The sequence below is a fragment of the Acanthaster planci genome, unplaced genomic scaffold, assembly GCF_054643075.1.
Source record: "Acanthaster planci isolate LZ-2023a unplaced genomic scaffold, COTS_SCS Contig39, whole genome shotgun sequence".
Classification (NCBI taxonomy): Eukaryota; Metazoa; Echinodermata; class Asteroidea; order Valvatida; family Acanthasteridae; genus Acanthaster; species Acanthaster planci.
Genome location: NW_028257663.1, coordinates 1 through 14,872, shown reverse-complemented (window position 1 = coordinate 14,872; position 14,872 = coordinate 1). Strand labels below are relative to the sequence as shown.

At 42.5% G+C, this 14,872-nt stretch overlaps 1 protein-coding gene across 1 annotated transcript in view; it reads left to right on the top strand.

The window, feature by feature from the left end:
• LOC147795381 (DNA repair protein complementing XP-C cells homolog) overlaps positions 1-13,714 on the top strand; it is a 96,832-nt gene extending 83,118 nt beyond the window's left edge. The window contains exon 10 of the mRNA XM_087131973.1: positions 13,637-13,714. Coding sequence (XP_086988099.1) covers positions 13,637-13,698 — 62 coding nt within the window. The 3' untranslated portion in view covers positions 13,699-13,714. The remainder of the gene's footprint in view (positions 1-13,636) is intronic.
• The last annotated feature ends 1,158 nt before the right edge of the window (positions 13,715-14,872 follow it).

Below are 14,872 nucleotides of genomic sequence, written 5' to 3'. Positions count from 1 at the left end.
ATATTCTCATATGGTCCTGATGAGTGTTGTCCTCCATCCTTCACCCCGGTCAATAAAATCCTGGCAATAGAGGGATCCCAATACGACGCTTTTAGCGTCAATCTGGGCACTTCTTCATTTGAAAATGAGGCTGTATGTGTCAGCTTCAATTTTTAATACGATAAGACGATTGAAAGTAAGGAGTCAAGACACAAAAAACATATGGGTATGTTAAATTCAGACTTTTCAGGCTGAAAATTTTTGTGGAAGAGTCTTTCAGGATGACTTGACACGTAAAATAGAAATAAAAAATAACGGCAATTTACCGCGTACTAACGTACCCGCGATGGTCATGTACATGTATCTGCATGTGCAGTGGGCGTGTTTTAACCTGAAGTGGCGTCACACTTATGAACTGGATACTGCATGTACTGTGTGGACTCCGCGGGCGCGCACAACAAAGTTCAACACAGAGAGCCTCAGTTTCGATGCGGATATGCACAGACAGAGCTAATGTGAAATCCCTCTATGCCCTTGTCTTCTGTCTGAAAGCATTGGTATGTTACAATTTAAAAATTAAAAGAAGAAATCAAGTTTGATTGTAATTCTATTAAATCTGTCACTAGCACTGGAGGACAAGGATTGCACCTTTCACTGGAATGTATTGTCATGTTTAATAGCATTCATTTTAATAAACAATAGGGGTTCCCAATATAACCCACGCACAAGGTACAGGATCTTCAGTGCATTTTGAGTGTACTCTGAGTTTGCTGGCAATTGTGGAAAGGGGTGGGTAAAATGTACATGATTCTTGATATCAGACTTGGGGCTGGTATCCTTTAGTGCTAGTGATTTATTCGGTAGAATTACAATCAAACTTCATTTCTTTGTTTAATTTTTAAATTCTACTTCACTATCACATAGCACTTTGGCCTTAAGTGAGAAGTTAAGAGCATCAGTTGACGGCAAATACGACAAGGGAGTGTCAAGTTTATCTCCTGCAGTATATCATGGTTTATTTCCTCATGCTCAGATGGTGTGCTTGCACGTGGTAACATGTTGGTAGCAGTTACATAGATATTAATATCATGTAGTGAAAACCACAAATAACAGAAGGACAAACTTTCAGTGTTACTGAGAAATAAAGTTTTGATTCTATTCTTATCATAAATAAGCCTTGCTCCTTGTTCAAGGCACAGAGAAACTAGATGTGCGATTAAGTTGTGTTCAGACAGTCATACAGCATTCCTTAATGGTACTCAGATTTAAAAAGAACACACAACAGAATGTACATGGCACAGGGAGATACAAACATAAATTTAGGCACTGCTTGCCAAAGTGTAGTCATAAAGAAAGGATGATTTGCTTGGAACTAATGTACTAAGGATTTGCCTGGAACCAATTGCATGTGACATAATTTCCTGCTTAAATACTGCATGCACAATAATACAAATAATTTATACATTGGGATAGCCCACATTGGCCTACATTCAGGTGTGGCTAATAAATGTCTATTGGCTGAAATCAATTAGCCCTTTTATGTGGCCAGCCAGTATTCTGGCATGTGGCACAGTCTTATACTGCTGTGCCGAAAGTGAAGGACTGAACCGGTTGATTATGGAATCTTGGAAATATTGAACAGTTTGTCCATCCGGCAGTCTTCAGGATGCTTTGCTTTCTGTTGGTATCCCTGTCTATAGGTGACACTGCATGCTGCTGATCTTGTGCTGTGGGATGAAAAGGTTGATATATCTATACCTGCATTACCAAAAGTAATCAGATATCGTTTGAGCGTCAACTTCTTTGTGTGGTACCACATAACTCAAGAAGAGCTGTCATTTGCAGCCTCGTATGGAGTGTTTTGTATAGATATTGTTCAAGCAGACTCATGACACATAACAATGGTTTCTTCAGAATATCGTTGCATATCAGTATTAGAATTCAACCTTCCACCCTTGGAGGTTTTTATGAGTTTGTCATTGACAAAAACAACACCAATTATGGTTAGGCGCCAAGTCAAAATAGAAACGGTTCATGAAGTGGGGAAACTCTACATAAATGATAAGCTCCTTACCCGCTTCAGAGTAAAGCAGGCAATGATAGGGAGTCACTAGCTAAATGGCTTGTGGTTTGATGAACGCCACTCCTGGGTGATATTTTCTAACAATAGAGAGCTTTAAGGATTACACTCCATTGTGGCTGGTGGTTGAGTTATTAGAGCTGTTTATCCACAACTGGGACCCCAGCCCATTGATATGTCAATAATTTGGGGGTTGGGGGTTGGGGATGGGTTTATACTACCGTTTACATGGATATGGATTTTTTTCCTTCAGTTTGCCACGCTACCCTTATATACCAACATTAGTCAACTTTTCTTATTTTACTTTTTAGATTGATTTTGAAGTCCTGTGATTGTTGCATCTATAATGTTCTCCATTTAGTTTATTGTCTATTCCAATCATTGACAAATCTGTGATGTGGAAATCACTGTCTGACAGTGCTAGAGTTTGGGAAAGAAAACTACAGATCTTAATTCAGTGACACGAGGCTTAGTGAGGCACATAGGCCTGTTGACTCTGATGAAGTTAGTATTTTGTTAAGAGATTAATTGCTTCCCCTTCTGAATAAGCTGTGCTAAGCCTGTGGATGAACTGGCCCAATTTACACAACAAAGCCGGTGCACAATAACCATTCATGGTAAGCTGGGAGTCAGGGCTTTTGTACCAACGTGGGGGAAATGGTGGTATGCATCAAAGAGGTTGCTGCATAGCCAACTCCTTTTCGGGAAAGCTCTCTTGCAACCATTGCCCACCTGCAGTTGAATCGGGCAATGGTTTGAAAGGGGATTAAGGTCAATCATTTCCAGCTTGGTGAACCGTTTCTATTTTGACTTGGTGCCTTACCTGCATGCAGTACAGGGTGATTACAGACAATATTTGACAACACTGCCCTGACATGAGGGTGGTGAATACAGCTGGACATCTATCACAAGCGCGGGTCCCCCTACCCTCTGACACGCAATGTGCGCACGGTAAATTATGCAGTACACTCAAGCAGATAATTTGACTTCAAAATTCAATGAAAACTAATTTATTTATAAATATACAAACCACAAAAACAATATACAAGGGGAGCAAAATGCAGAAATCAACAGTTTAAAAACAAAATGGGTTTCATAGAAACTAGAAGGCTGGTGGGCTGGTTAATAGTTACCACTAGCCCAATTCGGACAGTTCAAAGGGAGAGTTGGTCACTTGTCCGAGGCGCCGCTGTTACATGACTCTCAGCCGATCCTTCGAGGATAATGCAGGCGAGTCGGGGCTGGACTAAGCAGACCAACAGGCAAGTAGGTAGCCGTGTCCCCCTCTGGCCGACTTGCTGTTGCTGTCCAGCCAATGCAGGGCCTGGCTTCATTGTGTCTTGGTACGCTATGGGGTCCAATTACGGAAGCTCCGACTCCGTAATAAGGAGCCAGTATATACTGGCTCCTGAGGTCTTATATCACACTGCAAATTGTCACAGCCTGCCCTTCCTCTAAACTTTTCTCCTGTGAATTTTGGGCAGCAAATCACTCTCCCCACTTATGGCTACCGCCAACACTGGATTTTCAATCCACATTAACGAGCTCGAAAGCTTAATACAATTCTGGCTTGAGAGCTATCGCTCAAACTTGTGCTATCACACCACAGGCCTGTCAGTGTGTGTCACACAGAACCACACCCCAGTATTTAAGGCTATCACTGCTGGACAACGCCTCAGTGAGCAGGCACTATAAAACACTATTCAGGTCCCCATGCCTGGTGTGTACCCATGCAGGTGTGAACCATACAGGACCCTACCTTACTTTGCATAAAAGGGCATATAAGGAAATTTGGCCAACTTGGCAACATACAGTTTGTGTCTTCAAATTAATCAAACACTTGGCGTAAAATATCATTGACTTGTGACAACATCTGACGCCCGTTCCCTGCTTTTTCCTCTCCCTTACTGGTTAGGGCGTGCAATGGCTCAGCCACCTTAGAGAATTCAGAGACAAACCGCCTGTAGTAAGAGGCCAAGCCGAGAAATGATCTCAACTGCTGCACCATTGTTGGAATAGGACAATTTCTAATACGAGCAATTTTGTCAAGATCAAAAGATACTCCGCTGTTGACAATGTGCCAAAGGTGCCTAACAGAAACTTGAAAAAGCTGGCACTTCTTTCCATTTAGTTTTTTAGACCGTAACACTCAAGGCATTCAAAGACCTTGGCCAGGCCGGCAAGGTGTTCCTCAAACATGTTCGAAAAGACTAACAAGTCATCAAGGTACATGACTAACTCGGAAAGATTAAGGTCACTGAAGATCAGCTGCACTATGCGCTGAAAAGTACTAGGTGCATTGCTCAAACCCCGAGGAAGCCGCAAAAACTCGTATAGACCCCATGGAACCCGGATTGCAGTCTTCCCTATGGAATCCTCATGCATGGCTACTTGGAAGTAGCCATGCGCCATGTCTAGAGACTTAAAGAGCTTTGCCCCCGCCAGAGACTCCAGCGTCTCTTCAATCCTTGGTAAAGGAAATGCATCCTTTATTGTCTTGGCGTTCAGTAGCCTATAATCAATGCATAGCCTCAACTGTCCACTCTTCTTTCGAACAAGGACAATTGGGCTAGTGTACAAGCTAGTAGACCTACGAATAATCTTTCTGTCAAGAAGATCTTGAAGAAGCTGTTTCACTTCTTCAACAAGACTAGGTGTAAGTTTAACCCTGCGATGTGGCAAATTGACTGGTTTATCATCATTAAGCTTTATTTGATGCGGGATCAGATCAAAAATTTGATCCTTCAAAAGCTACACAGTGCATTGAAACACTGAAACCACCATCTGCTGGACCCACAAAAATGTGCTCAGTAGGCACAACCTGCGCTGCTACTGCCAGCTTCATAAATGGAGGAATAACAATAGGCTCCACACTGGTGTTAGCCACGAAAAATATCAATAGACACACCATCAAAATTGTCAATACCTTCAAGTATCTGACACAACACAGAAGGATCAGAAACATCAGATGACCGGACTTCCTTGAGGCCACCATGGCTCATCAGACACAACGCCCTTATCAGAAAATCTTTGTCATCTGGTAAAGAAGTGCTTACATCTAACTTGCATTGAAGACGTTCAACTGTGCTTGCCTGAATAACCTCTTGGTCGCAAGAGAACACATCTAGAGCCAATGACTCTGAACAAACTTTCGAACCACTGCCTTCAGCGTTGGATGTGGTTCACATCCAACGAAGTGCCAATTCCCAGTCAGGGCCAAGCTGTGTTAACCCCATAACTTTCACTTGAGATGCAAAATGTTGCATCCAAGGATTACAGGACATTGATTTCGGGGAGCATTACAAGAGGCTTCTGTCTTCTTGGATACGAGAAAGCTACCCCTAAACTTCTGGCCAAACGCTTCCAGGGTGGTTTCAAGGTAACCCTGAACAGCAATCTCACAGGGTCATATGTCACCTTGTCACAAATAACATGCACTTGGTTATTAACAAGAACCGTGGGCACTACAAAAGATCTAGTATCCTCTGTCACACTGCCCTCTGTGACAGAGGCTAGCTGTTTCCCAAAGGCTCACGCTTGAAGCAGTTGTCCTGCGTGCCCAGGCTTATGGCAATAGGAGCACTGTAATGGACTTCTGCCAATATGGCCTTGCTTGCACGCGGCTCGCGGCTCGATTACTAGCTTTGCCATGCTCTTCGACAAGCTTTCTAAATTTGCATTTATATCCGACAGTTGGTCAATCAGTTTTTGCACTGATGAAACAAGCTGTTTCTGGCTTTCAACTAACTGTGTTAGTTTGTCATCACTTGCTGCAATCGGTTTGCTGGAGCGCGCAGGGTATACAGTTTGAGCATTTTCAATTTCACCTTCTGGCCTAAAAGTACCTTCTGCATTGGGATAAAGCCAAGAGCTAACTCCCAAAAGCCAAAGAATGGCAAGTCCACATGATCATGTGACAACTTACGAAGCCCCTGATGAACTGTTCTCTGAGTGTATTCTCCCTCAATTGACTAAGCGCTGCTCTGTGTTCATCAGTATTAGCTGCACATTCCATTGTATCGTACAACCTAATATATAGTCAGCAAGACTCTCTTCCGGAAGCTGACTGCGAGCATACAGTGCACTAGTCAATGACTGCACAGTTTTGGGTGCACCGAATCTACGATGAAGCTATGCTTCCAACTTGGTCCATGTATCTCTCTCCTGAGGAGAGGGTACACATGACCTCCTCCCCCGTAACTCCTGTCAAATAATGAAAAGCCGTATTGACTTTCTTGGCTCATGCAACCCAAGCTGCCTTGTATATGTGTTTAAATCCCGTAGCCATTCAGTAATGGTCTGGTCACCTGACTTCCTTGGCTGTCCACTAAATTTGTTCAACTCTATAGTTGAGGCTCTTTGGTATTTTAAATCTTGAAATGCACCAGCCAAAGTGTCCGCGAGTGCCTGATTTGAGTGCAGGATCGCCTCAACAATATTATCTGGTAGTGCCATGGTATGCCTATCTACCACTAATGCTGTAGTGAGAGGCTTGTAAAGTACAACACTTCTGAAAGATATTGACCAGCTACGGTCTTAACTAATACAAGTGTAGCCAACAATAAAATGGGCTAACATGCTCCTTTGATAAAAGATTAACAACAAGGGGCTACATCTACACAACTAAAATGTACCCCCTCTGAGGCTGAGCCAAGGCAAGTAAAATGTCTCAAGGGAAAATTTACCAAGGCCTGGATAGAGATATTCTAACATGTACATGTTTATACTCAAAGGTTGCACACACTGGAAATGACTAAAAATATTGGCATACAGCTGTACAACCCCTCCCCCCCAAAAAAGACTTAATGGCAAGGTGCTGGGACTACTTCAGAAAAAATTCTGTCTAAAAATTCCTGTCTACGATGCACGTTGAAGTGAAGCGACGCTTGTGCCTTGGTTCGGCCCACGTTGGGTGAGGTGTTATCCTCCAGTAAGAGAGTTCAGTCAGTCAAAGTTGATGATACCTGATGTTGGGTTTATTGATTTCCAGCCGTAACAAAATCCCAGCTATAACAAAATCAATTTGTGACAAAATCCCAGCAGAAACAAATCTTAGCACCTCGCCAACAATCTCTGAATTAAATACATGTACTTGATGTGCTGCATGCGTTCAAGGCTGTTCAGTTGGCCAAATTGACTACCAGAATGCTGGAAACTGTGTGCTTAAGCCACGAACTCAGTGTTTCCCTTGTCCACGGCACGGCATAATCAGGTCAAGATGGCAGTAAAGTGGGCGGAGTCCCAAGACTACTTATCAATATTCATGAGGTCCCTACATGTACATAACCCATTAATATAGACTTGCAAAAGCTCCCATTAACGGTTGCAATAGTTAAAATTTTCTGAGAAAAAAATTTCTCGAAAATGACAAAATTTCTGGTGGTAAGATTTCACAGATTGTCTGACACTATTATATACTTACTTTACCGTAAGATATTTCAAGATAATTCGACAGTCCCGTTTTTTAAATCTTACAAGTCCCATAAGCTTACACACTCTAGCGTAGGGCAGAAAGCTGTCTGACGATCATAAAATAAATCACAGCATAAACAGAGTGCTGCCATCAGAACAATTACTAGGTTTGTTCCGAGTTTAAAGTTTTATGAGCATGAGATATGCGTACAAAAACCCAGTCACGTGGAGGAACAAAGAAAAGGGACCAGCAGCTAAACCACCTTTCAAAAGCGACAGTTAGTGCTGTAGCCAAACCGCCGGATCAAGCCCAAAATCATAAAAAATGGCACTTTCAAACTAAACCAAACTGAGCCACACATGCACTGGTTGGTTTGGATGTTCGGCTTTGATATGGCTTGGTATTGGTAGCAAACAGAACGTACTTAAAAACTTAATAGAAAACAACACAACAAAAAAACAACACAATGAATACGAGTACATGTGGTGCGTAGAGCGGGTACTTACAGTAAATTTCCGGTGGCCCCGGATCATATGATGATGTAAAACGCACGTGGTGAGAATTCACTAATAGCTTACCAAGAATACACAAGGTATGGCATTTCAGCTGCAGTACATCACTAAATTCTCACTACATCCAATCGTAGACATGCATATTTAGACTGACATTATGTATGCCAATCTCCAATATTCACGCCTTTAAGTTCCATATTTGGTGAATGATGCAAAACAAAGTTTGATTGGATGCTGATCGCAGATGGACTCATGTTCGATTAAAGGCAACTCCGGAGAAAAAAAATATGATTTTGCCAGGCGAAGTATAGCAGCGCTTAAGTGCTAGATGAGAGTTGGTGCACACAGAGGCCAAATAATCTTTCCTTTAGTTTGGTCAAAATCGTAGTATTACTGTAAATCAAAAGATCCAAAGAACTGCATCCAGCCTTGAAAAGTCTCCACCTCACTGCCTTGATGCTTTAACCACTTTGCACTGGGACATATATGAACATTGATGACGCTGGGGCGGGATAATTTTCATTTTTTTTCTGTTTTCAAAATTCTTCAAAAATTCATATCTTCATTTACTGGACACTTACACCGACACGGAGGACTGTCTGGTTTCTAATCTGACAGACAACATCTATTGACACTGCAGTATTTCAGCCAGGCCTGCTGCCTTGTTAAAAGAGCCCAGATTGTGCAGTGTTACTTAATTTTCTTTTGTTCACGAACATGGCATAGTGCACTGCTGACCTCTTTCCAACAGGGACCAGATTAGCGTGCAACAGTACTGTGTGGCTCATTGCTGCAGTGGTGGAGTGCTTTTGTCCCCGGTGGTAATCCACTTGTGCTAAATACCCTAAACCGTGGTATACTGTTTCAAAAAAAGGGTGGATTATCTTCACTATTGAGAGTGAAAAAATGTTGATAATGCCCACCAGCCTGGTCTTTTGTTACGAGTATGGTCTTTGTTACAAGGCCCAGTTACCTTTGTCCGAATTTGGAGACCACGGCCACACATATAAAGAATATGTGTCTGGTACCGGCAACCCGGTGGCAGGTGGTTAAGCTGTCCTTTAGCGCAGCAGGCCTTTCAGAAGATACTTCAGCCCTGGCAGCCAGAAGCAGGAAACTTATGACAATTGCCTACAGCAGTACTTCGAATGGTTTTCACAGAAAGCAGTCGATCCCAATTTTGTGTCTCAAACCATCATTGGGGATTTTCGTACTTTATCTCTTCAACTCTGGACTGCAAGTACCACTGGCAGAGGTATCAATCGGCAAGTTGGGGAAGTACGCACTGTCCAAAGCACCTTTTGAACCAGCATATTTTCTTCACTTCATCACTTGACAGTGAAAATGGCTTTTCTCCACAGCATGTGGCAGAAATGAACATGTCACGTACATGAGTTCAATTTCTAATGAACCAATCTCTATATTTTACTCCTCTATGTATTTTCATTCCTAGGTTGACATCCTTTTCAAGTATTGAAGAGGATGAATTATTGTGCCCTGTGAGAATATTAAAGTTTTACATTGCTGGCACGAAGGAGCTCCCAGGTGATACCACACAACTGTTCATCACAACAGTTCATCCACATCATCCAGCTTCAGTGATAACTATTGCAAGGTGGATTGTTGAAGCCATATTGCCCCTCACAACATCACCTCTGCCAAAACAGCTAAGTGGGTCTAAGCCTTGTATGTGTACATCAGATCAGCCATGCACAGATCACCCAGTTTCTCCAATACCAGGCAAGCTGCAAACATTGCACTATGCAAATCAGGCTCATAATAAGCAGATCAGGTGAATAAGCCAATCAACTGCGACTGCTGACCCCCTGGAACCGCAAATGTTGCTCTGTGCAGCTCAGGCTAATCATCAGGCAGTCTGGGGGCTTTCTGACCCACTGGAACTGCGACCATTGCGTTATGCTGCTCAGCCTCATTTTCGACCAGCACAGACTCGAGTTCAAGCTCAGGCATAAGTTCATGCCCATCAGATGAGGATCATAGCAACTTCATGGGTTCTCTTTCAAAGTGTGGATGTTTGGGATATTATGCTTGCAGCATGTTGGAAGAACCCATCAACCTTCACATCATGCTAGCTTTTCTGGGTCGTGCGGAACTTGACTGGTGCACAGGGAGACGAAAAGAGCGAGAGGTATGTGGTCCCCAAGGCATTGAGGAGGGAGAGGTCTGGACTGGTGAGCTATGCAACTGGAGCCAGTTGCTGGCGAGGAGGAGGCAAAGGAAGTTCACAGAAGCTGAGCTTGTGAGTTGTTTTGATGCCCTTGGCCTCTGATTCCATCATCTCTATAAACTTACCTGCAAATAAGTCTTTCAAATATAAGGGGAGGCTTTGAAGTTAAGCTTTCCCACTCTTGTATGAGATGTTCATTGACTTGAGAGCATTAGCTCGGCAGGAAGACATAGCTAGGCAGGAAATCCGCAAGAATTGCTTGACAGTAGAGTTCATGTTCTTGTCCAGATTCCTGAGAGCAACTGCAGCAAGGTCTGGAGAGACAGGAAAATTTTCTTCACATGCATAAGAAGGTACTTCAATAAGAGTGAGAGACAGGCAGTACGTCGGAAACCATGATGAGAAGCTCTTTCTGACTAAGTTAAGGTAAGCTCCAGGTTGGACTTGTCTTTGTTGAGGAAGGGGTTCTTGCTGGAAGACTTAGCAGAGTTGGAAGCAATTTCGTCTTAGCGGCACTACTGTAGAATGGACAGAAAGTCGATGGTCATTCCTGGGAAATTTAAGTAGGCCTTAGCTCTAGCCTGGTATGTACACCTGTGTCTTGTGTTGGAAGGGGCTTTATTCATTTCCTCACATAAGCAGTGTAGAGGTAGTTCTGGAAAAGCCAATGCCAAGGCTTCCAGTCTAACCGCATGACGTTTGAAGGAAGGGCATGACTCAGAGTCCTCTTTGACCAGTGACAAGACAGGTAGACCTAGGACCCGAATCATGTCTTTCCGGAGTAGTCAAAGACAAGCTTGCAGTGGAGTCTATTTCTTAATCCCTGGAAGATGGATCTTGAAGATCAGATAGTGTCTGGACCGTGTTTTACTGCTTATCTCAGGTGAGATTGTGTATGGGTTCAAATGTGGGTTGATTGTCTGCTGGATTATTTAAGCCTGCACTGACAACCAAAGTGTTTCCGCATTGGACAAATAAGGTCACAGAGGGCGGATGCGGGTGCAGATCGGCAGGTAAAGGGTCAGGATCCGGAGCTGTAGTGGGAGTGAAGGCTTCAGATCGAGGCTGCTGACCAGTGAAGAGAGTGTCTGTAAGAGGGTCTGGAAAGCCAAGATAATAGCTGAAGAAAATGTATTTTGATGTTTGGAGGAATGTGACCTCTTACTGGTTGACCCAGAAGAAGAAGATGTATAACGTTACTGGAGAATCTATGGAGTCCACAGATGAAGTAGGATCAGCAGAAGTGAGAGAAGAATTGTTGATCTGTGGTTCACGTTCAAAAGGAGGCTGTGTGTGGAGATGTGCAGTGGTAGTGGATTTGGAAGCATTCTTCCCAGAGAGCCCCAAAGAGAAGCTGAAGGATGGAATGACGTGGCCATGCAGAAGCCACGGTGGCATAGCAGGCCAGTGGGTTTGGTTGCTCGGGGTGTGGACTGGAGAGACACGGCAATGGATCTGCATTCCAATGGTGCATTCTCCGTGGTATTGTCAGCAAGTGATGGGGAGTCGGCCTAGGATGCGCTATTGTTTGATTCACACCTGGGTGCCCCATTGAATAGGTCTCGGACTCAAGTGGCTGCTACACGCTTACGTGTGTAGTGGCTACTTGGGTCAACAGGTGGGGCATGGGCTTGCCTCTCTGTGGGCCTTGGTGAGCCATTACTTGTGGTGGAGTGGTTCGTCTTGGGTAGGCTGTGGTGATAAGTGCCACTCAGGTAGGCTCCGTATGCCAAACAGACACGAGCAGGAAGACCAAGGCAGCCTTGTGTGTCCCTCAGTGGCAAACCCCTCACTAACTGGGTATCTGAGATTAACGTTAGCACCCAAGTTAAGTGGTGGATACAGGTTTAATGGTTGTACCTTCCCTCAATCATACTGTTTTTGAGTTAATAAATTAAAGTTGCCCGGTTGACCCCATGAAGGTACTTAATAGAAGGAACCCCTGGATTCAGTGTAGGACTACCTTGAAGTATTTAAATGGCAGTAGTACAGGTAATTTGATGATGGGGGCATGATGTACTGGCCTTATTGAAACAAAAGATGCAAATAAGTAGATTTCACTACTTACCATTGAAACAGATTTCACTACAGTGGAATGCCGCTATAATGAACACGACAGGGTCCACACTAAATGTTCGGTACAGCGATTGTTCGGTATAGCAAAATTTACTGTTGCCATGTTGATAAGTGCTCTCTCATGTCTCACTGAAATGCACCCTCTTATGATTCTACGGTTTGCTTTTTTCGTGGTGTTTTGCCGATGCATTCACGATGAAGATTTCTGAAAATTTATCTGTTAATTATTTTTGTTTTTTATTTAATCTTAAGTTACAAAAACTGATTTCAAGTTTATCCTAGAAGTAGTGAAGCTACTGATCAGAATTGATCTTTGATGCATTCTGTGGCGAATCTCAGTGGCTTGTGTATCAGTGGCGCCCTCTTTAGACTAATGTGAGTACAATGCCACCGTGCGCATGTGGTTTTCTTTTGCACCTGATCATGCAGAGTTGCAAAGCCAGTGTCCATTCAATACCGTTGGCAGATTAACTGTGCATGCTCTGGCCGTTACTAGAATACGACTTTGAACAAGTGCAGACCAATGTACCCAGTTTCTCAGTTAATTACAATTAACTCTTCAACAACTAGTGGCTTTGCCTTCTAATCCTTGGTGAAGTGATGGCCACTTGTCACTTTATGACATAAAAAAGCCGACTCTTTTATCAAGTTGATATTTGGGAATTACAAACGGCAACTGCAACAGCCCAATGTTGCGTATAGTGGTGTTCTACTGTGCTAAATGCCATTTCCATTGTTTTTTTTGTATTGTTTTATTGATTGCGGTTGTTTATAAAAAATTTTCATTGTGAATGTCCATTGTAATAGATAAATTGTAAAGATGTAATAGTTAGTTTGTAATTTTAATTGTGTTCTACGTCCAGTTTAAAACAAATTTCCAAATATTGACAATTATCAAATCAAATTAAACACACTCACAAGAAAAGAGACATACACATTCAGATAATGTGACGTTACACAATAAAGACATATGAACGATAAAGAAGTGCGTCGCAACAAATTCAACCAAATTCACTTATGTCAAGAGAATGACACATGCACACAGCATAATGAAAATGAGTTTATTTATGATACATTACAGTTGGTCAGGTTACCACAGAAGGTACATGTATAGCGAAATGGAAAATTAAACAAATTCAAAGATGTTAAAAGTGACACATCCGTTAGCAATTGCGCTAAGAAAAACAGGAACAAACATGGTGGTGAAGCTGAGCTGTGTTATAGTATTAGAGGGCTTTGTGAAGTTTTTAGCGAATGGCAACAGGCCTAGGCGTGTAAGGAAATTTGCTAAAGTAGCAACTGTTTGGGTAGGATCAGTGCAGTGGATTAATTATTTTCACCAGCAGTGATGTATTAATAAATAAGTATATCAAATTATTTTTTTCCAGAACAACTTCAGGACAAACCTCTACCTACCAGCATTTCCGAGTACAAGAATCATCACTTGTAAGTTGTAGTTTGCTGTTCTGGTATCACCTAATATAATTTCCCTTAGGATGACCTTTCTTCATGCCTTGATTCTGAATTTTTTGCATTGAATGAGGGTCAGTTTGTGGGAAACAAAATTAAGGGGGGAAATTACAATCATGACCTGAAACAAAATGATGCAAAGTATTGTCTTGTTCTGAATTAACTTAAAAGTTCCATAATTTAAGGAAAAATTTCAATTAGTTTTGTAGTCGAAGGTGCACCAGGGTATTGAATCCGCATATAAGGTCCTCCTTAAAGTTCCCCATTTGTCCTGTATGTATTAAAGGTAGGGTAGGCTTGGGTGGTATTGCATTTTTCAATACCGCGGTAATCCATGAAAAAAAATACCACAGTATTTACTAATACCGTGGTTTCAGAAGCAATGACGTCATCAAAAGCAGCGGCAATTGCTGACATTCTATGGCACACACAAACAAATACTAGGGGCCAGCATAAAGGGTTTTTAATGTCACAAAGCCCCCCTAAACTTAATAACTCTTATAATTATATCTGTCCATTTGATGTCAAATAAATATTATTTTATGTTAAAGAAGAATAAAACCAAACAGCGTTTTAAATACCCACGTCATTGTTCTGTGATTCCTATCTGTGTGGTCACTCCTATGGTGTGAAAATCTGCATGTGTACTACAGTCAAGTTGGTACTCGCTGAGACAGTGCGTTAGTGTAACGATTACGTGCTGGCCACCAGTGGCTGCTCCTCTCAGATGAGCCCTAACACGGCGCGTGTGCAATAGTAAGATGGCTTCCAGAAAACTCTGCAGCGCAGCTGGCATTGCAAATACAGTCGACTCTCATTATTACAAAATCAGTTATAACGAAATTCCGATTATAACAAACACAAATCTGGGGTCCTGGCCAAAACATGCATGTTTCTATTGGGAGAAAATCTGTTACAGTGAAATCACATTGTACGAAATTCTTGTTACACTACGAAAGGTTTTTGTGACCTCCACTACCATTGCCTGAAAAACCATTGTTGACGACCCCATTTATAAAGCATTTGCAAATCGCGGTGGTGAAAGCACATGCGCTGTGCACCACACTGGTTCCCGCAGTGCCTAACAGTTGCCAACGAAGGCATGATGGGAATGCGGCAACCGGTCAATGTACACTTTTTGCCCATAAAGGGTC